Consider the following 18,380-nt stretch of genomic DNA (forward strand, 5'->3'; position numbering starts at 1 on the left):
CGGCCTCCCGCGGGGAAGCGAGGGCCTCGAGGGGGCGTCCTTTGGCTGCGGCTCGGGGCTGCCCCCCTCAGCCCGGCCGATCCCCCTCAGCTTCCCGCCGCTCCCCTCAGCGCCGCCCTCCTGCCCGCCCTCCTGCCCGCCCGGCGCATGCGCGGCCGCGGGCGGCGGGCTGAGGGCGGCGGCGCCGCGATGGGGTTGCTGGAGCAGTGCGAGGCCGCCTTCGGCGCCGCCGACCTGTACCGAGCCCTGGGCGTCCGCCGCGGGGCCTCGCCCGAGGAGATCCGCCGCGGCTACCACCGCGCCTCGCTCCGCGTCCACCCCGACCGAGTCCCGCCCGAGGAGAAGGAGGAGGCGACGCGGCGGTTCCAGGTGAGCGCGGGGCGGTCTGCCCCACCGACTGACTGACCGACCGACTGACGGACCGGCTGTCCCCGCAGATCCTGGGCAAGGCCTACGCCGTGCTGAGCGACGCGGAGCAGCGCGCCCTGTACGACGAGCAGGGCACGGTGGACGAGGAGGGCGAGGCGCTGAGGGCCGAGCGGGACTGGCAGGAGTACTGGCGGCTGCTCTTCAAGAAGGTCAGCAGCGGCGCGCACACCCTCCCTCAGCATAAAACCCCTCGTGTTTTAAGCTAAAGTGCCGCTTTGCTTGCTGTATTTTCTTGTTTTGTTTCCTACTGAGCCGTAGATCTTGTGAATACCTCCCCTCTCTCCTTCAGATCACCGTGAAAGATATTGAGGATTTTGAGAAGACCTACAAAGATTCGGAGCAGGAGCTAGCAGATATCAAAGCAGCGTACGTGGATTTTGAGGGTGACATGGATAAAATAATGGAGTCTGTGCTGTGTGTGGACTATACGGATGAACCGAGAATAAGGAAAATCATAGAAAAAGCCATTGACTGCAAAGAAGTCCCATCCTACAAAGCTTTTGTCAAAGAGTCTAAGCAGAAAGTCATGGCAAGAAAAAGGCGGGTGAGTATCAATCACAAGGAAACGTTGTATATGATCAGCTTTTATTCTCCCTGGGTGGAAATAAATGAAATTGTTTTTAAGACAGATGTTTGCCACAGGATTGCTGGGTTACAGATCTTGCTCAGCATCTTTGACCACCACAAGTCACCTGTGTTTCCCAACTCCCCTCCAAAAATACTGTTTCCACTAATTTCAGTCAGATTGCTGTGAAAGGTTTTTGAGTAGTGACAGGCTGTTGCCTACTACTTCCTCCTTCTATTTCAGCATCTTTCACTATGGCTTATTACAGTTTAGTGTGTCCCTGCATTCATTTATAAAGCTGCAAGTTGCTGGAGTTCAGATGAGTACATGGCAGAAATACAATATGCGTGCCTATTGGCAAGTGTGAAATAACATTCTGGATAAATGAACCTCTTCTCCAACCTACTGTGTTGTTTTTTTTTTATTAATTTTTTGGCACTTTGTACAATATGTGCATGTGACAGTAACCTTCAACTTAAAGAACATGTAATGGCTGCTAGGACAAAAGAAGAGGGGCACGGGGGGAGCCCCGGGGGGGGGAAGGGATGGGGATGGGGATCTCATCGTGTTCAGCTCTGTGAAACAGCAAAAAAAACCTGCCTCGCTCTACCCAATCGGGGAACCAGAACAGGCTCTTTGATCTGTGGCCTAACTTGGAAACTGTGTTTACTTGTGGCTATTTGTATACAGATGCAGAATCAAGTGTTCAGCAACTATTTTAACTACTCAAATAACATGCAAAATACTTTCCTAAAAGCTAATTTGCTACTTCAGGCAGAAAAAGAAGCAAGAGAGGCAGAAAAGTCTAAACAAGAACTGGGCCTTGGTGATGGAGAAGATGACTTGAAAGCGCTGATTCAAGTAAGGCTTTTAGCATCTGTTGAAGATACTTGTGGTACTGGCTTATATCTGTGTTTTCCCTGAGCATCTTTACAGTTTGGATCTTTGCAACTCTTCTTAGCTTCCTGAGGTTAAAATGTGACCTAATGCTAACTACATACTTCATTTAATAGGCAAGAGGATGGTATGGATTTTATTATCTGCATCTTTTTAAAAATTAACTAAGTTATTTTAATGTGCTCATCTTTACTGCATACACAATCAAAATATTTAACTTCTACTTTTAGGTGGTTAGACAGGGAATGTTAATGCTTTTTTTCTTTCTGGGGGATTCCACAAGGTTTCAAAAGTTAATCAGTCTTGCTATTCTGCTTTGACATTTTGAGGAATGAGGAAAGAAACATTCTGTTTAGGTTTTGGTTTTCAGTTTTGCCTTTCTTCATGTCCAGTGGGATTCCTAGGATTTGACATTTAACCATTCCTCAAATTGTATTTGAGTTTGGGGTTTAAACTAGAAATTGCTTTGCTTTTCCTAGCCTTAAGTTGTGTATTTTTATGGCGTTATTTACCTCTGTTTTGATACTTGCAGAAGTCAGGTATAGAGCCCAAAGGATACAATAGGCTTTTGCTTAACAGAACTACACCTTCTGTAGCCTGTATTCCCTGCTTAGTACATTCCAGAGTTTTATGTAGCTATCTAACTTCATTAGAATAATCTGTGCTGAGCAGTAATAAAAGGTTTGTGTTTTTTTCCCTCCCCCAGAGCAGAAATAAAGATCGTAAAAAGGAAATGGATGACCTTTTGTCCCATCTGGAAGCAAAATACGGGAACAATCCTAAAAAGGGAGGAAGGAAGACTGCAGCCAAGAAAGGAAAGAAATAAAGGACTACGTAGGCTGAAATGTGAGGTATTATTTTGTATGGAAACATGTGGATTTGGGAGAATTTCAAAGGTTTTCTGGACTACTGTTTCAGAGCGCGTGCACCAACTTGCTGTGACTTGGAAGTAGGGCGCAGAATGCATCGTGAATGACAAAGCATTCTGGTGCTGCTGTTGAACATTCTTTGGTGCTTTTTAGTTACGATCAGATTCTTGGCTAATAGTTTTGTTACAGCAAGGAAGCGATAAGATGGTTGGGATGCCTGTCTGTTTATTAAAGTCGCATTGAAGCATGTTCCCTCCGAACACTTGGGGGGGCATCAGTGCTGCTGATGGGGAAACAATGTAATCCTGCACCTTCAGAGTCCTCTGCAACAGTTCCTGTGGTGTCTGACTTAAACCTTATCTTTTTGTTGTTCATGGGTTTCTTTTCTAACAAACCTTGCAAGGCTTTTAAAGTTCTTTGCACTTCAGCTCATCAGGTGTTTTTCAGATATTCCAGTGGTTTTATAAGAATCCTTTTGAAAACTGCAGATTTAATAAATGAAGATTTTGCAGAATTTTGTGCTATCTTGCTTTCCCAGCCCTCTGTTTTCTAACTAATTGCTCAAAACAAACTGATTGCATTAACTCTTCTTAGGATTTTGAGTCAAATTAATACTGTGCACTTCTACTGCATCTACAGCTATAGTGTTAATTGTGCTGGTGGTTGACAGTGGCCTGTAAGTAGACGCCTTGAGAAGAAGATGAGGCTGCAACAAGTATGTAAGTGACTTTGCAGAAGTTTTCCTAACATCTAACATGCTGAGCTGATCTAATAAAGTTAAAAAGACACAGAACACGGCTGGTTCTGTGTATTTCTAGGGTTTGTGATATCCCATGACAAGGAGTTCCAAAACTTCAAGGTGCATCATGTGTTATTTCAATGGCATCACACCCCAGGCACTGTACGATGGTAGTGGTTAGTTACTTCTGCCTCTTGGTTTTGTGTGCACTGTGTTTGTCACCAGTTGTCACTTCAGAAGTGAAGTACTCCTGTAACACGTGGAAATATTCTGAAGGGTTTTTATTTCAGCTCTTTTTAAACCACTTTATGTATTGTGGAGGGGTATGAAGTTGAAGGTAACTCTTTTCAGCTTGCTGTAGCTCAAAGGAATAAAGCTGGCTTTATTTTGTGGATTATTTCTTAAAGGCTGAAGAGCCACAAGGTGAACACTTACTTCTGAGTTGAAGGTCCTCATCACTTCAGTGACAGAATTCAGAAACAAGTTAACAGGGCTCCCTTGGGAAGCTAGAGGTAGAAGGGGAACTCTGTTCCCATTTACTTAGCTGCTTTAAACATTATTCTGGTTCTGAGAGAGTTCAGTAGATCACTGTGTTGCTTAGCACACAGGCCTTGAACACAACTGTTGCTACACAAAACAGGTATCTAACAGTGCAGGACAAGTCTCTGGTGTCAGCCATTTGAACAGAAATCAGAAGTTACCTTACAAGAGACTGCTTTCACTTCTGTAACTCGCTGACTCCCCTAACCTATGAAATATTATGTTACATTACTAGAAGTCTGTTCAAGTTTATGTATTTTTGTAACTCTGACATACTAGGGCTACTGAAAACTAAGTCCCTGAGGAATGGCACTGGTACAAACAGGATGCTTATCTCCAGCTGAGATAACTAAATTCTACACTGCACAGTGTTCTGATAGCCTCAACAGTTAGAGAAACTTTTGAAAGGGTTTAGTGACTGCAGGCTCCTTTCTAGCATCCATTTTAAGAGATTTAGATTGAGATCAAGGCTTTTTTTCCTCTGGAAATGCAAAGGAAGGAGTTATCCTATTTATGTTTGCACACTTCTGCTTTGCTTTCTTTTCGATCAGAGCATGCTTGAATAAACTGGACTGAAGAACGTGAATCCAGATCAAAAACTACCAGCTGTTCTCCAGGTGCAACTAACACTTGCTAGACTGCATAGCTTACGGTGGAGAATTAGGGGAGCCACTTCAGAAAGCATTCTGACAAGTTTTTTCCATTATGAATTGTAATTTGGAAAATACTAACAATAAAGAAATGTAGAAAAAGTGCTTTTAACTGGGATTATAACAGAACAACCCTTTTCATGCAGTATCCTAGCTGTTAAAATACACAAGTGGTTATCCTCAGCTTGTCTTTACACTCCCTTGTAGTCTGGCTTGGGAGTTAGACCTTCAACTAATCATTTATTTTGAAAAGTTTCCATTTCATGTTTTTGTTTTCCTTGGAGCCACAAGGGCAAGGAGCTGGTATCTCTAGCATGTCTGTCACACGGTGCAGAGCACATCTACTAAAAGCGATGTCGCAGCTGTGGGTTGTGGACCTTTGTGGCGGAGTGCAGAAATACATAACTGCAGGTTTATTTTAGAAAAGGAGACTGACCTGTTCTGTGAATATACCATAAAACATCTTGCCAGGAAGACTGTGCTTTCTTTGGATACAGTCTGGACTTATATAAAGGTACTCCTTTTTTCCCTCTTAAACCTTCTTCGGACACTGAGGAAGAGCTATAAGTATATAACACAGGAGGGTTCAGTGGTATGCTACCCCGAAAGCTGTCAGTTCTCTTCATCTGTTTTGCTACCTTATTTCTACGCAACAGCATTAGTATCTGCCCCCGAGTACTACAGAATTCATAACTTGTGTAAATTGAGTCATAGAAGCAGTATCATATGCAGTGCTTGCTTTTGATAATACAATATTGCTTTGAATATATAAATATAGCTTTAAACATAGCTTAAAAAACTTAAATTACTACTGCTATGGAAGGCCTGATTGATCTTTTGTAGAGCTGATGGACAAATCAGCAGGTCCTGCAGTACCTGCCTGTAACAACATGAACCAGTCACAAAACAGTAATAAATAATGGGAAAACCGCAGTGAGTATCTGCTAAATTTTCTAGAGTTAGGCTTCACTGTCCACTGGAATACAGCTTTTCCTAGTGGTAGAAAATGGAATGTGCAAGTATATCCCTTCTAATCTTTGGCAGTTGCTTCTTAGATTTATATAAAAAATAAGATTATTCCTAAGAAGGGTGTTTCAAGACTCTCTGTAAACAACACTGACATTGCTGAGAATGAGAGGTGGTTCAGGAATTTCTGGAGATGGATGGATGGACACTTCTTCATGACACGTTAGAACCCATGTTTGTTTTTTGTGACTGATCCACTTCGACTTTGAGCTTTCACAGAGCCATGTGGATGAAGACCTGATAAACAGAGATCATGTACAACTTTTAGATTTCTAGAAGATATTAAAACTAAGTACCAAATGCAGCTCCTTCATCTTAATGCTAAAATGAGGTGGTTTTTTTTGGCTTCTTATTCTAGCTATCTGTCAGTAAATCAATAGCTTCAAAAAACTTAAACTTCAAAAAAGATTCAAATAACTTTCAAGGTATTTTGCTTTCTTTTAGCCAGAGGCTTTCTTAAGAGGGAAGTAATCACATATCAAACAACATGATCAGCTGGAAATTGTAAGTTTTAGAAGACGTGACTGTCCTTCCTACAGGGTGAAGTCTGTGCTTTCATCATTGCTGCATTTCTGGGATCTGCTGTGTTTCTTCATCTCTCTATGAAGTATTCAAATCTACAAAGTTTTAGTGATTTTTTTTTTGCCAATGCAGCAGTCATAAAACTAATTTTGCATTTAAATACGCTGGTTCAGGGAGGGGGGAGATACTCATTTTAATAGCGAACACTCCTACCTTGATTAAAACCAAGTTATTTCAGTTTAGTGTCTTTATTAAACTCAGGCTGGCTCTTGTACCACTTGTATTAGTGGTGGTTGGCCATTCGGCTATTAATCAAGCTAAAAGACCCCTCCCTTCCTCTAATAATCACTTCTGTGCTTGCTACCTTACTCTTTGTAGCTTCCATTAACTTTTGCAGCTTTAATGCTACCTTTTCAGCATGCTGATCTTATTTGAGACCTCCAGTGCAACTCTCCTTGACAAACTATTTTTCAGAAATGCATCTCATGCCCCACTCTGCGGAGGTGAGACCTGACTTTGTGTTGAGGGTAACGGGGTGAACTCCTGTGAGAGCTACAATGTTGGCATTCCAAAAAGCTGTTCCAGGGCACGAGGGCTAACTTGTGTAACAAAAAGTTAAAATGCAAAATTGAACTTTGAAAAACTTCCTCAGTGTAGGAAATAGGCAGCTGCCCAAAAAGCCCACCTCTTGCTCAGTTTCATTAAATGCCATAACTGATGAGCATACCTGAATCTGTTGATCCTCTGCTTGTCCAAGATTGATTACTGTGATCAATAACAGTGCAAGAACGGCGACGCTGTGGGTCCGGCTGTAAAGACAGGTCAAGTTACTTATGTTTGCATGAAAAAACCTGCAAACATCAATAATATAATACAACTGAAAACTACTTGAATGTACTTATTCCCTGAGATACCAGATTTGCAAGATGTTCTAAAGGTTTAAGTAGAGCTTTTACATGTTTAAGGAAGGTTAAATCAAATTCAGGGGTAGAAAATACACTTTTCTAACACTCTTACTTAGAACGACCACTCAAGCGTTTAGGGGGACTCTTACCACTTCTGAAAACTGTTCTCTTTCAAAGCAGGTTTTTAGAAAGTTTGAACATTTGTAACTCTAAAGTCAAGGATGTTGAAGTTTTATGCAGAAACTAAACCATCAGCTATTTAAAAGCTGCTGTTAAAATTTTATCTTTGGAAGCTTAGATAAAAAGTACTTTTGACAGACAGGACGAGACAGCAGCAGAGTGGGTGGTTCAATAAACTAAAACAAGCACTTTACTGAAACAGACTAGACATCTCATAAATAGAACAGCATGTTCGTACAAGGAAACAACCAAGACTATCCTACTCTTTTGTCTGTGAATTTAGCTGTAGAAAGCACTTCCTGAAGTCTATGCGATAAAGCTTGAAAACATCCTCTATTACCCCCACCATTCTTACAAAGCTTTCGAAGAAGATGCTAGAGTATCAGTACAGGTGATAGATTAAACGTTATACCTAACGTAATGCTTAGCTTATTGCAGAAACATCTCAAATTTCTTTAGGATACTTCAAGAAAAGTATAGCACCACCAGCTGAATATAGGTGTAGTTAGGAGATGGCTGGGAGCAGTACAGTAGGACCCATGTCCCCCCAGAAAGTGAATTTCTCTCTTTGAAGTGCCAAGCAATGATGTTTTTGCTAACCTGTGGGTTTCTAACCCCGTGACAAACTTGAAGGCACCAATCACCTGTGACATTTGGTTCTCAAATAATGTTTCTCTCTGCTAAGTGTCAAAGCACCTAGTTCAGTAAATGAGGATGATTTGGTATCATTTGCCATGCTTTACCAAGAACACGTTGGTTGTTTTAGGCCTGGAGAAATTATCAGGTAAGAAAAGCCTCTCGTGTAGCTGCTGGTGGCTATCTTCGTGGGTCATTACACTGTGAGCTCGACTGGAGTTCCCTCGAGATTTCTGCATTGAAGGATGATAAAGTTATGATGACTTCATATTGCAGTAGTGCTTTTAAATTAAGTACCCTAGGAATTAAAGCTAATTTTCCAAGTCAGTTATCCTACACCTACTTACGGGAAGAAAATTGTGGCATTAATTGGAGTTACTGAATTCACCTCTGGAGGATGATGCTGGCCAAATCTGATGCAGAATTTGAGTGCATGTATTACAGCTGCTGTCACGAGACAACGAACGAACTGGAACTCTGGGGTTTGGTAACTGGATCAGCAGCAACTACAATTTCAGACTGTCCAATAGTAAAATTAAATAGTTATGCCTATTACCATTTGTCTCTGGGATCCTGCAGTGCCCACGCGCTCTGCCACGTCGGTGGTACTGATGGGCGGTAGGAGATTATTTCGGCTTAGTGGCAGCGGGGAGGGTGAGGTCAGCTGCTCATATGCAGTCAGACTGAAACACACCAGTAAGAAAAAGAAAAGCTAAGCTTCTATGTTTGACATTGCATAAACATACAATATTGACAGTTTGTTTGGCTTTGTTTAAGCTAAAAATGTTACAACTAAGAGCAATGCATGCAAGAGTTTTGCGGTGAGATGCTCGCATTAGGGCTGACTATTGGAGACTAGATTTTAAAAAAGGAGTTCAGTGGGTGAAGTTTGGCAGAAATCTATTTAATCTATTAACAACAACTTATAGTTTGTAGGATGTTTAATATTAAGCTGATAGGCAAAGTGAGTCTGAAGATCAATGCCAAGCAGAAATCATCACAATCATGGTGATGGGGATATATAAAAGCAAGTTGGTAGTAAAAATGCTCATCGTCTGCAGTTCAAAAGGACATGCTGTGTGGCTGTACTGCAGGATGAAGGTGTTATATATAAAGGTATTCTCTTGGGCAGCTACTGCACAATGGCAGAATCTCGACTGCCCATTCCCAGAGGTGGCATTATTATCTGCTCTTTTTTAGAAACCTTTAGGGTAAAGTATTGCTTAATGCTAATTTCAGCCCAGCAACTGAAGATGAACACCTAGCCTAGAAAACAGGAGCTGCTCATATAATGTGTGTGTATACATATATATACACATATATGTTTATTTAAGAGTATATCATCCCTGTGATTAACTAAATACAGTCAAGATCATTTATACCAAAGAAAATGAATATATTCTAGACATTTTTTGTTTGTATTAAATCAAGGAATTCACATTCTTTCCCTTTAACTGAATGTTATTTGTATAAGCTGGGTTCTCTAAACGTGGTAATTTGCTGTGAGAAACTGGTTTTGAAACGTACAAGCGAGTTCCCCTGAAGACATCATCCACAGATCGCGGGGTCTCAGTACGAGAGTTGCTCGTGTTGATGGGATGCAGGGTATGTGGTGGTGGGTTTCGCCTTCTCATGGACCGTGACAGAGATGACGTACTGAGCTCCAGAGGGGGACGATTTGGCCACGTTCTGTTTGAGAGGATGGAACTGGAGCCTGGTTGTTTGTCATCCAGGTCCCTAACAAAAGAGACACAGAACCGTAAGAGAGGGTTAATATGACTGATAACCACCCTGCTTCCACTGTACTCATCCGCATGTGACATTACCAATGTTATATGTGGACACAGATGATGTGCTGTTGTTTTTGTCACATAACCACATAAAATAATTTACAGCTCAAATAGATAGGGAGTGGAAAAGAAAAAAAAAGCCTATTACATATAAATACACTTTTTTTTAAACTGAATTATGATCTTTTTTGATTGAAGTTGTCATATATATTCTATGAATAATTATAGCTTCTATACTAAGAAACACTGCAACAGTTTTCACACCCACAGCCTAGATCTAATAGAATTCCACCTCTAGGAAATGAACAGATCATTCTCAGCTTCATCTCTTTTTGGGATGTCAGTGCTACCACTAATGCTGCAGCTGTTCACTAAAGAGATAAATCAGTAGCAATTATACAGAAAATCTCTACCAAAAGTATACCATTTCATATAGGACAAGTATATTAGCAAAAAGAAAATAATAGAGAATTATGTTCTCCAGTATAGAAAATGATCTCACACTCTTTTGGGTTGAATCCCTCTCTCTGTGGGAGTGCTCTACTTAACAACAGACAAAATCTATAGCTCTTACAGTGTTTTCTCCATTACAGGCAGATTCCTTTGCTGTAACTGGATCCCATGGATCACTATCAAGCCATTTAGATTACGTTGAGAGCCGCTACTTGAGCCTTGAGAGAGATTTACCTGAAAAATTAAAAAAAATACATACTGCTTGAATGAACAGTAATGAATTACTGTTTGGTAATGACATACGCCCATATTTATACAGTTTGTCTTTGCTAATCATTTTGAAGGAAAGGAACCCATTTCTTTCAGGACACTGAGATAAATACTCAGTTGATTTATTTCTGCCATCTAAGATGGGCATCTTAGTATTTCATTTTTCCTACAAATTGTGGTGCTTAGCAAATGTTTCATACCATGCTGTCATATTTAATATTTTCCAACTGAGCCTCTCATTTTCATGACACAGTCTTCCAACAATGGTTATAACCAGGAATTTTACAAAACTATTTTTTTCAGCGTATTTTGACTTTTATGCCATGAACAGAACTGGAAACTCTTCTGGAATACAGACTGATCTGGAAAAACATCAAATTCCACCCACCATAGCAATAGCACATAGAAAATAGCAGAGCTTCCATCTCTCCAGCATACGTACTTGAGGTGGTTTTTTCCTCTTTTTGGTTTTGCGGCCACATCTGGTTTTGGGGCACTACATGTACAGTAACAGAAATGGGAGGAAGACATGGGGTAGAAATAAACAAGAAGTAAAAAGGAAAGAGTTGAATTAAAATGGAATGAACAGAGATAACGCTTTGGTGCTCACCACTCTAGGAGCATATAATCTAAAGCAGACCACACAAAGTCAAATTCAGTGTCTGGGGGAAAAAAAACAACCATCTTACAACTTTGCGGAGATTTGTTCTTTATTCCCTTCATCAGTTAACAATAAGTAAGCTAGTGAGAATGGGCTCTCACACAATCTTGTATCTCACAATTTAGTTCAAACTCTGCTAGATGTAGAAACAACCACATCATTAGTGAGCAGTCACCACGTGGTAGTCCAATATGTATACAAAATACTAAGTTTTAAAGAGAAAAATAGGAATTAAAATTTTCAACTGAGAAGTAGCAGAACTTAAGTGGTTAGAAAGGACAGTCAGCATCCATGCAAAATCCAAACTAGTTCTGTATCTGAACAGTCCCTTGACATACTTGCATCTTTGCTCAAGGTAATATTGTATTGATTCATCTATATGCAAACTGGCTGGCTAAAAATACTTAAAATACTTACCAGATTTGATGTCATTGAGGGTATTTTAGTTTGTGGCACGCGAGGCAACAACACTGGCAAAGGATCAAACTGCAAAGGGCTTCCAGAACCTGCTCGGATCGTTTCTACTGTTATGATGTTTTTCTCATCATCTGTGCAAAGCGAAAGAGAATCCTTGTCAATACAAACTATTGGTGTTGTATTGTGCACAGTACTGTGAATCTCATTTTTTTGTTTTAAAGAGGAGTCCTCTTAAACACAAAGCTCTGTGAAATCTTCTGACGGCATGTCTCAAGCTGCTAGCAAAGTAAACAACCTTTTTTACCCTGAAGAGCTGATTCCCAAATGCATCTCTCTCCCGTTGCATCCTTGCGAAACTGAGTAACTGAAATCCCCTTTTCTATCTTCAGTTTAACTGTGATCCTTACCAGAGGCTGATCCTTCCCAGCATCTGCGGATTAACTCTTCCATGCAGCCTAGGACTTCACTCCACACATCATCAAACACAAACGTGAGCACAGAATCCTTCATGCAGGAATACGGAGAGATAGGAGGAAACCCTAGTTTCCGTCTGTCAGAAGAGAGTCCCATTTTCCTCTCATGCAATTCCTCCTCCCTGTAGAAACGTGAGCATTATATGTACCATAAACACGGTATATATCTCCTCATTGCATATATATATATATATATATATATATATATATAAAATTGCATATATCTCCTGCAATTTTGTTGCAATTATTTAATAGGATTAACACATTAGCTAAGGCTGTATTTCTGCTGTTTCCTCTAAAATTGAAATAGGTCAAGGCAGCTGGCCAAACAGATTGAAGACATTACTTCAGGAGAAATTTCATATTTAGCACATAATATTGTTCTCTGAGAGCCAACAGAACAATGAATAGTAACATCAAATGACTTGAAGAAGCAATTTTTTCCAGTATTTCTGGAATACTTACTGGAACTCTCGTATCTTCCAGAATCCACCACTGACCTAAATGAGAAATGACTGAGACAATTGCTTTATCAACTGAACGCCTTGGTTTCCCCATACAGACTCACTAAAAATGATACTTGATGAATAATAAATAATTTACAAAGGAGATAAAAGTCCCATTTAAAAATAAATGTTAGCAGTTACAGGGATATTTGTTCATCCCATTGTTAGGCTCCATTTCACTACAGAATTCTGAAGACAGAGAGGAATATTACTACTCCTGACTATTTAATACCACTCTCAGCCTGCTGCTTTAACATCCAGGAGGTGCTCAGGGCAAGGGCTTAATTCAGTTGTAGACAATTAGACATAATCAGAAAGAGGAAAAAAAGGAAACAAAAACAGTTAATTCACAGCTGCAATGGACCTTGGCCAAAGACTCCTCCACAATTGCAAGAGGTATTTTGAAGTTTAAAACCTAGAAGACGACTGCTTGAAATAGTTTTATGTTCATCTGCCGAAGTTATAGAATGAAGAAAAAATACTGTTGTGAGCACAGTTGTTATGGCTTCTATATCTGTTCCTTTAATTAGTACTTAACATCAAAAAGCTACAGACCTTGAAATAAAGGAGATACCACTAGAAGAAGCTATAATATATTTTACCAAAATTTTATAAAGGCAGCAATATTGTTTGCTGCAATAATGTCTCTCTGGCCTGGTCAAAGAATGACACCTACCAGTTTGAATTTCACTATCCACGCAGCTAAAAGGCTTTATTTATTAAAATCAGTTAAGTATTTAGCAGCTGACATCATCCAGACTTCCTACCCAGGCCATATGTTCATATTGTTCGGCTGAATAAAGTAGCAAAAAGAATCGTCTTTACGTCACCCTTAATCCTTTCTTCTTAAGATAAAAAATAGCGATAATTTTTTCTTGGCAAGCATCAAATCCACACTGATTCTTAAATTACCACTGAAAAACTGTAAAGGTACAAAATCCCACCCAAAATGCTTATCTGTACACTGCAGTTCAAAGCAGAGAAGCACGCTGCTAGTGCATGACAAACAACAATGAATTTGACTTAGTAGAACAAATAAATAGCATTTAAACAAGTTTTAAATATGCCAATGTGTAGTAGGTTCTTAGTTATGATGGAATGAACTATTTAAACCAGGAATAAAAATGGCTATTATGAGAAACTATGGAAATTTTAGAAAAATATAGCAAAATAAATTGTTCTAGGAGATGGATAAAGAAAATTCCCAGTGCCCTGCCAACCTCAGGCTTCTGAAAGTTCTCTAGAGGAAAACAATAATGAAAAATATCATAAAATACTTTACGAATCAACAGCAAAACCAAATATGTAAGCCTTAAGAGCAAAAATTCTGGGACACTGGTACTATCTTATGCTCAATACTTACACATCTCTGCAGTCAAATGCTAAGTATTCCTCCATTACACCTTCAGAGACAATTATTCCATCTTCACCTTCTTCACTCTCTGGAGAACACAAGGTCGAAGACTTGGAACGGTCGGCCTTTTTGTGAACAGGAGTAACAGAAAGAGGCACCTTCTTGCCAAAAACACTAAATCTGAACAGGCGACAGTTTTCAGAAAGCAGAAATGAAAAGAAGTTGTTATTCCACTTCTGATAGCAGCATTTGGTGAGCCAAGAGACTGAGAGACAATGTGGTAGGTAAGGCCAGGTATTGGAGAGCCAACAAATTTATGCATTACACTAAAAATTCTTTTGGTTTGGATATTTTAAATTCTTGCTAAGGAACCTGAAACTTCAGGCAAGCAATAAAAGGTAATGAAAAAAAATAAAATTAAAAACCTCTAAAACATTTTAAAATAAAAAAATTAAGCAGCACTAATGTACTATTTTGTATTTTTAAAGTACTGCACACATTTAGCACATGATTAACAATAAAACCAGCTACAACATATACATATATAATACATACATACATATCCTTTTAGAAGTCAGCAGTAACAAAAGGTATTTCTGCTTAGTGACTGGTTTACTGCAGTGAGAAACAAGGACACCTAGATGGTCTTGCTATTCTGAACATACTTTTTTCAGTTAAAAAGGAAAAGAAAATAACGTATGCTATGTTCAAAGTTCAGCCTAACAAAAAAAGTTAAATCTTCACATATTGCTCACAGTTTAAGAAGCCAATTGCTGCAGTCCACTGAGAAAAAAATTACCTTCACACCTTTGTAAAGCCTGGACCAACTGCTGATACTTACTCATTAGAATCTTTTTCTTGTGATGAACTTACACCCGATGAACCTAAACTGGCAGAAGGTGAACTCGAATACCATCCGTACCCTTCATCTGTGGGGATCACTATCTGCTTCCCCACAATCCTGCCAGGGCAAAAGCAAAGGATAAATACATCAGAAAGCACAGAAAGTAAGATTCTTTCAGCGTGTAAAAACACACAGCAAGAAATCCTACAAATTCCACTGGGAAGCTCTGCAGTTTTCTTGGGAATAGTTAAGTGTTGTTTTAGTTTTTCCTACTACAGGTTGCTTCAAGTCTGTTAAATCCATTAAGAAAATTTTGCTTGTCTTTTCAGGCCCTGCTAATTGTAAAACTTTTGAATATGGACAAAACTGTTCAAGTATATGTAATGAAGATTTCAAATTGAAGCTTCCAGATAGCCTTAAGGACTGGCTGAGCGAGGTAGTAGGATTTTTTAAAATTATTTTTAAGCTCCTGGGTTTTAGCTATAACATACATCTTTTCAAAGAAAATTTTGTTATATTAAGGTTAACTCAGTTGCAAGTAGCAATAATCCCCTGGCAAGGAACCAAATTAAGATAGTGTACTGTTTATTAATGACAATGGCAGGCATACTAACAGAGTGACCTTTTTATCCCTATGTACTATATAATTGCATAAAACCACCCTGCTCTTAATGTTGTTTTAAAAGCAGTTGTTACCAGCCCCACCCTATTATAAATCTGTGACAGTAATGACATTAGCCTATTAATAAAATACCTGAGATGAGGAAAGTTGGATGTCCACTGCTGGCATTCTTCCTGCAGTCCCTCAACGTGTACATTTTCTTTCTGTTCATAGAGCAGCTCATCAATTTGTCTGAACATGTGCTGAACTTGTTGCGTGGCAGCTTTATCAAATTCCTAGAAAGGAAAGTTATCCAATAAAGACTTAGTGAATAGCATTTGGAAGATTTAACTCTTTTTTTTTTTTTATGTTGAAAAAGACGTCTGTTTGTTTAAAGCTTAGCAAGTCTGATTTATACAGTCTTTTGCATAGAAAGACATTAAATAATCTTACCCCTAGAGATACGGCAGGCTGCTGTTAGGACTCATGACAGCCACATAATAAGCTTACAGTGACACAAAAGCTAATAAAATGTTTTGAAATGTCTATATTATTATATTAAAAGCATAGTAATTTACATAATATAAACCAAAACAGGAAGGATAATTCTCAGCAACATTTTAATGAAATGGAAAATTTGTTGTTCATAATGACCACAGAAAACAATAAAACAAAACACGATGCAGACTGGTCTGCAACACTGGGGAACGTGAAGGATGCTCAGAACCTCACGTGTTCTCATGTAGCTAGAAAATGGGGCTCATTCCTGAGTATTTTAAATCTAAACAGTACCCATCTCCATCTCACAGAAGGCAATAGCATGCTTTGTTTTGGCAGGCGGGGAATTAAAAAAAAAAAAAGTAGCAAAAATAACCTCTTGGAGGCTTACTCCATTTTAAGAAGCATACAAGGTTCCAGAAGTTTTCAACAAAATGAAGTTTGGTAAACTCACACCAAGTATCTGCAAGTCATCCGCTTATGTTTTGGATTCCACAATAACAGTATTTATTATGTTGTATACATACATTTATGCACTAAGCGATTTGTATTTCCAGGCCATTTTGCCCGCCTCTTGATTCGTACAGCTTTCTAACAATGGAGTTCTTACACGACTGTCTTGAATAATTATTATAATTTGCATTCCTCTGTTAGATTGGGAATGTAGAATATTAACTGAATAACATGAACCTAGTTTTGTTCTGAGAGTATGGAAGGATAGGGAAAAAGTCAACAGGATGTTTTTAATCTATTTACAGATCTGGCCCTTGTTTTTATTGTGAAATGTATTTACAATCATATTTCAAATATCTTTTTACTCACAGTGGTAGATTTGGTTTGCACGATTATGTTCTACTCACATCATAGCCCCAAGAGAAGATCGAGCTGTCTTCGGTGGAGGTTCCTGCATAACTCTGACTAGCAGACCATGAACTCCCACGATCGGTTGGAGTAACAGGAGGGTAATCTGATTCCTTCGAGATTTCGGACTCACTGAAATGCACACGTTGAGGCAAAAAAAGGAATAAAAAGCAACAACATCACAATGACAAAAAAGCAGTTAAACAGTCTTATCATTCTGTACAAAAACAAAATCAGAATAGTTCCTAGAAATCCTTCTCTAAGAGAGTTTTCATAGGGTTAATGTTTACTTTAGCGGCATTTAAGCAGAAGCCACAGTACACAAGTAATTGTATTAACGCTAACTCCTAATAACCTCAATGATGTAGGACATCTAGGGGTCAAGGAGAACATCAGTTTTCCCCAAGTTACTGTAGTTAAGTTGAATACTATTTCTAGTTCCAATTCTACACTGCTCAGGAATTATTTTTCCCTTTTTTCCACTTGCTTCTGTCATAAAATTATATGACCCTGGCTATTTAAGAAATGGGAACAAAACATGGCTACACACTTATTATGATGTCCAAAATGGAAAGAACATGTTCTGAAATGCTACAGTTCTGAGGTAAAGCCTAGGAGTACCGAATGTATTACTTCTGTAAATATAGCTCGACACAAAGGGTATTGTTTTTTCGCTGTCTTCAGACAAAGATCCGTTTTCTGGTATGACAAATACCTTGAGATCTCTCCGTAGTTTTCCAACGTGGGTGTGGCTGGGCGCCCCTCATCTTGTGGATCCGGCAGCGGATGATGCCGCAAGGCATCTTTTGTAAGTCCTTGTCTAAAAGAAAGAGCAGAACTTGATGTTACTGACAAGAATAAATATCTACACAGCTCCCAAGTTTTACATGGCTTTCTGCTTTTCAAGGAATGCACTGATTTGCATACCTGAACCATTTATTATTATTAGGGCAATTCAGGTTACCAAGGCTTTATAATTAAGATACCAAAACTAAGTCTAGGCTAAACACGGAGTTAAAAGGTATTTGCTTAAAAATCTGTGTCTTCCATTAAACATAAAGCGCTGTCGTAAATCCTGATGCAGCTCTCTATAAGCAGCTATCATGTTGTTGTCCCCAAAGGGGACTTGTGATCAGGCAGAACAAGCGTGGCCTCCAAACTAAGCAAATTAGGAGCAGTTATTTGCTAGCTTATCACTTTGATGAAGTTTAGGAGCCTGGAAAGAGAGATGGGCAAAGTCCCAGCAGCGGGAGGAGAGCCAACAGAAGTATCCCGAGCATCGGCTGAGGGAGCTGTAAGCGAAGGAGCCTTCCCCTCAGCTCACTTTCGGCTCAAAGACATTAAACTCGAGATTTAACCACGTTCCGCATCGTATGTCGGCGACTAAATACGTTGCCCACGACGGGTACAAACGCCTCACAGGGGTGCCGCCTGTCCCGGTCACCCCGTAGGACTGGCCCCGTCCCCTCTCCCCAGCCCCAGCTACGGCCCCGCCGCCCCCAGCCCTCCGGGGGGACCCGGCCCGGCGCCGGCCACTCACAACTCCAGAGCGCTGGGGGGCAGCGGCTTCCGCCTGTATCGCGACATCATCGTGCGGCCGCCTCAGCGCCGCCGCCATGACACCGCCTCCTCAGCGCTGCGGCCGCCATTACGCGTCCGCCTCAGCGCCGCCGCCATGACGCGGTCTCCCTGGC

General features: G+C 40.0%; 2 protein-coding genes across 6 annotated transcripts; one reads left to right on the forward strand and one right to left on the reverse strand.

Moving 5' to 3' along the window:
• The first annotated feature begins 123 nt into the window (after positions 1 to 123).
• Positions 124 to 3,274, forward strand: DNAJC9 (DnaJ heat shock protein family (Hsp40) member C9). Its single transcript, XM_048069412.2, has 5 exons — positions 124 to 369; positions 438 to 578; positions 719 to 973; positions 1,769 to 1,855; positions 2,598 to 3,274. Exons 1-5 carry the CDS (start codon positions 148 to 150, stop codon positions 2,715 to 2,717), a joined length of 825 nt encoding a protein of 274 aa, XP_047925369.1. The 5' UTR covers positions 124 to 147; the 3' UTR covers positions 2,718 to 3,274.
• FAM149B1 (family with sequence similarity 149 member B1) lies at positions 998 to 18,366 on the reverse strand. 5 transcript variants are annotated; one of them, XM_048069410.2, is made up of 15 exons: positions 18,227 to 18,366; positions 17,402 to 17,506; positions 16,686 to 16,818; positions 15,481 to 15,623; positions 14,724 to 14,843; positions 13,892 to 14,062; positions 11,957 to 12,144; positions 11,550 to 11,680; positions 10,914 to 10,967; positions 10,323 to 10,435; positions 9,486 to 9,695; positions 8,515 to 8,641; positions 8,066 to 8,191; positions 6,965 to 7,046; positions 998 to 5,952 (listed from the first exon to the last, which is right to left on the reverse strand). In XM_048069410.2, exons 1-15 carry the CDS (start codon positions 18,274 to 18,276, stop codon positions 5,879 to 5,881), a joined length of 1,827 nt encoding a protein of 608 aa, XP_047925367.2. In that variant the 5' UTR covers positions 18,277 to 18,366; the 3' UTR covers positions 998 to 5,878. The 5 variants fall into 5 exon arrangements, with proteins under 5 accessions (XP_047925367.2, XP_047925365.2, XP_047925366.1 ...); XM_048069408.2 differs by having other exon boundaries at positions 10,860 to 10,967; XM_048069409.2 differs by lacking the exon at positions 18,227 to 18,366 and adding an exon at positions 18,011 to 18,152 and having other exon boundaries at positions 10,860 to 10,967.
• Between the last annotated feature and the right edge of the window lie 14 nt (positions 18,367 to 18,380).

The sequence above is a fragment of the Anser cygnoides genome, chromosome 7 (genome assembly GCF_040182565.1).
Source record: "Anser cygnoides isolate HZ-2024a breed goose chromosome 7, Taihu_goose_T2T_genome, whole genome shotgun sequence".
NCBI lineage: Eukaryota > Metazoa > Chordata > Aves > Anseriformes > Anatidae > Anser > Anser cygnoides.